Genomic DNA, 3,215 nt, shown 5'->3' on the forward strand with positions numbered 1-3,215 from the left:
AGTAGCAACATTTTTTATTATACACATTCAATAAAGAATACACACTTAGCATTTTAAATCAATAAAACGTCATCAAAATGACCCTTACGCTGCAATACTAAAAAAAATCCCCTCCGCCCCAAAAAAATTGATGTTTAGCCAACTGTCAAAGAATGCTAAATTTGTTATTTAGCCCACTGGTTCTCAACCGCCGGCCGCGTCTACTTTTCTACCAGTCCGCCAAACATATTACATTTTATATCTCAATTGCAAAATGCAAGATTTCGAAGGCTTGTTCACCAAATATAGAAATTCGCTAGTTTCGTAATTTGCAGCATTGTGACGTAACGTGAAGTTAATGTAATGATCTAGGACTACTTTGGACTTATCGTACGCCACAATGCTGCAAGTGTTGAAACACAGCAGAAAATTGCTAGTTAAATCGAAGTTTCCATTATTTGCTTTTAAGTTGCATACTTTTGTCGTAATTACATTTTTGGTGATTTTGATTTTTGAAAGTCAACCGGTCCGCAAAATTTGTTGAAATTTCAACGGTCCGTAAGCTAAAAAGGTTAAGAACCACTGATTTAGTCAATTGCTATTGTAAATCGCGACAATCACGACGACTAACAATTACCTCTGATATTATAACATTATATTGTAGTGGAGGCTAGCATTTACATAATTATATAGCCTGGTGTGAAAAAGCAAAACTCAGCTCACTGAGTTTGACAGATACGTAGATACAGTTATGCGCATTGCTACTACACAGCTTGAAGCCAATCTATCTTCAGAGTTTAGCTTAAAACAAACGTTTGCAAAGAGACAGTTTGGTCCATTATTTCTGAATGGTTTGCTTAATTAAATGAATAAACAAATGTTTTTCATGTGTAAATAAAGGTTTTTATTTTTTTCTGAAAAAGCACTTTTAAGATTCAAAAGAATTAGTTACGAAACATTGGCACGGGAAGAAGAACAACATAAAAATTGGCACGCCGGCATGTTTGAATTGGCCACCCTGCCTTAGACGAACACATCATTCACGGTTTGGGGCCTCGACCAAAAAAACGAATAATTTAGGCCAAACAGAAGGCAAAATAATAGAAGGATAATACAGCACACAAAACTTATTCACATGAATTGCCACAGTGGTACAAAAATATGTTTTACTCTGTAACATTGGGTTTGGTAGTAGGTACTTTAATTAAGCCACATAGAGTTTGTTTTAACTAAATGTATGACCAATGGTCAACTAGGTTGGACCACCCTGGTTTAGAGCGACCCAGAAGAATTATCATACGGATATGACCCATATGTTTTGAAACGGTGTTCTAAGACACTGTTACGTGTTTATGAACACGTTAAACACCCAAATTAATTAATTGCCATAATCAAAATCTTAGAGTTCAACTTAAAAGTCAGCACAAATCTTAGAAATGAAGCATGAAATGGAGGTATTTAGCACATTTTACATAAAATTTAAAATTGGTCAAATTTGTAACATTATTATTATTCCTGAATTTACCAAATAAAATACAAAACTATTGCATATAACAAACAAGTATTAAAATTAAATAATAAAAAACATTAAGCACGGATCTGTAATGTAGCTTGATAATACATTGCAAAGCCAAAAAGTTCGAGTAGATCGACAGCATCTTGAATTTTGGTATAGAGTTGGTTGTAAAAAAATGAAATTGACAGTATACCTAAATGGCCCCAAGTTGTAAAACACACAATACTAGAAAAAAAATTCAATAAAATAGTTACAACAAAAATAAGCTTATGAGAAAAGGGTTGAAATTGATCCCAAATCTACATTGCCACCACATAACACAATTCCAACTTTGTTAATATTTTCTTTATCCTTTGGCAAAATTGAAAATTTGTTTCCGAGGACTGCTGCCACCCCAACACCAGAAGTTGGTTCAATTACAAGTTTGGCTCTTTCCCAAACAAGCTTTATTGCATTTTTTATTTCCTCTTCAGATACTGTTATTACTCCATCAACCAAATCTTTTATAATGGGCCATGTATGTTCACCAATGTTAACCTTAACACCATCTGCAATGGTACTAGGAGTGTTTTGTAAAGGTGTCCTGTAACCATTAAACTTTGACAAGTAGCAATCATTTGCAAGTTCTGGTTCTGCAGCGTACACTTTTATTGAAGGTTTTATTTGTTTAGCAGCAATTGCAATGCCACTTATCATGCCACCACCACCTACAGGTGCAACTATCGCATTTAGATCAGGATTCTGTTCCAGCATTTCAATAGCCAATGTGCCTTGACCAGCTATTACCATATCTGTCTGGTTAGCATGAATAAAATAACCATTCACCTTTTTGATAATTTCTTCACATTTGTTAATACGATCTTGCTCTGTAGGTTCACATTCAACTATTATTCCTCCATAACCCATTACGGCATTTTTTTTGCATTGTGGAGATGTTTTGGGCATGATGATGTAGGCTGGGATATTAAAAACTTGAGCAGCTTTAGCAATTGCTTGTCCATGATTACCACTGCTATGTGTAACTACACATTTACATTCACGTTTTTCAGCACACATTAACGAAATTGCGTTGATTGCTCCACGGAATTTAAATGATCCGGTTTTCTGCAAGTTTTCCGCTTTTAAGAAAATATTTCTGCCAGATAGGTTATCAAGAGTTGTGCAGCTAAACATTGGCGTGTAGTGAACATGTTGCCTAATTCGCTTTGCTGCAGCTTGAACATCGCTAAATGCAATTATATATTTACCCATATTTATAATTGCCTTTATTTAAAAATGTGACAATATTATACTATATCAAAAGCGATCAGGGCTCTCACAAATGAAATCCAGAAAATCCCTAAAGCTATGTTAAAAAATCCCTAGATGGCATGAAAAATTCCTAAACTATAATTAGCGCGTTATAATACTAATTACTATGTTATCCCATTACCTCAAAGATGGCTAGTAGGGGTATATATATATATATATATATACAAATGAGAAACAAATTAACCCTGTTTACATGTTAAAAGCGTGCTGTAGATTTTCCCATATATTTTAAATAACTGCATTGTGTAGCCCAGCGTGGTCCAAGTTTAACAGCATCGTGGGCCACAATATTTCTTGCATATTCTTTGCTGGCCACATAAAGTGCTACATGCGTGCCAGGGGCGGATCAATAATTTTTGTTTGGTCAGGGCATAAAATGACGTCACAAAGCATCGTCAAATACATATAA

At 34.7% G+C, this 3,215-nt stretch overlaps 1 protein-coding gene across 1 annotated transcript; it reads right to left on the reverse strand.

The window, feature by feature from the left end:
- Nucleotides 1–880: 880 nt before the first annotated feature.
- Nucleotides 881–2,753, reverse strand: LOC146136274 (serine racemase-like). Its single transcript, XM_083395485.1, has one exon. The coding sequence runs from the start codon at nt 2,744–2,746 to the stop codon at nt 1,763–1,765; it is 984 nt and encodes a 327-aa protein (XP_083251611.1). The 5' UTR covers nt 2,747–2,753; the 3' UTR covers nt 881–1,762.
- Nucleotides 2,754–3,215: the final 462 nt, after the last annotated feature.

The sequence above is a fragment of the Ascidiella aspersa genome, chromosome 8 (genome assembly GCF_963924565.1).
Source record: "Ascidiella aspersa chromosome 8, kaAscAspe10.2, whole genome shotgun sequence".
Taxonomy (NCBI): domain Eukaryota; kingdom Metazoa; phylum Chordata; class Ascidiacea; order Phlebobranchia; family Ascidiidae; genus Ascidiella; species Ascidiella aspersa.

Bases quoted from the DNA above. Each gene is read 5' to 3' on its own strand.
- LOC146136274 (XM_083395485.1), bottom strand. From the start codon at position 2,746: ATGGGTAAATATATAATTGCATTTAGCGATGTTCAAGCTGCAGCAAAG.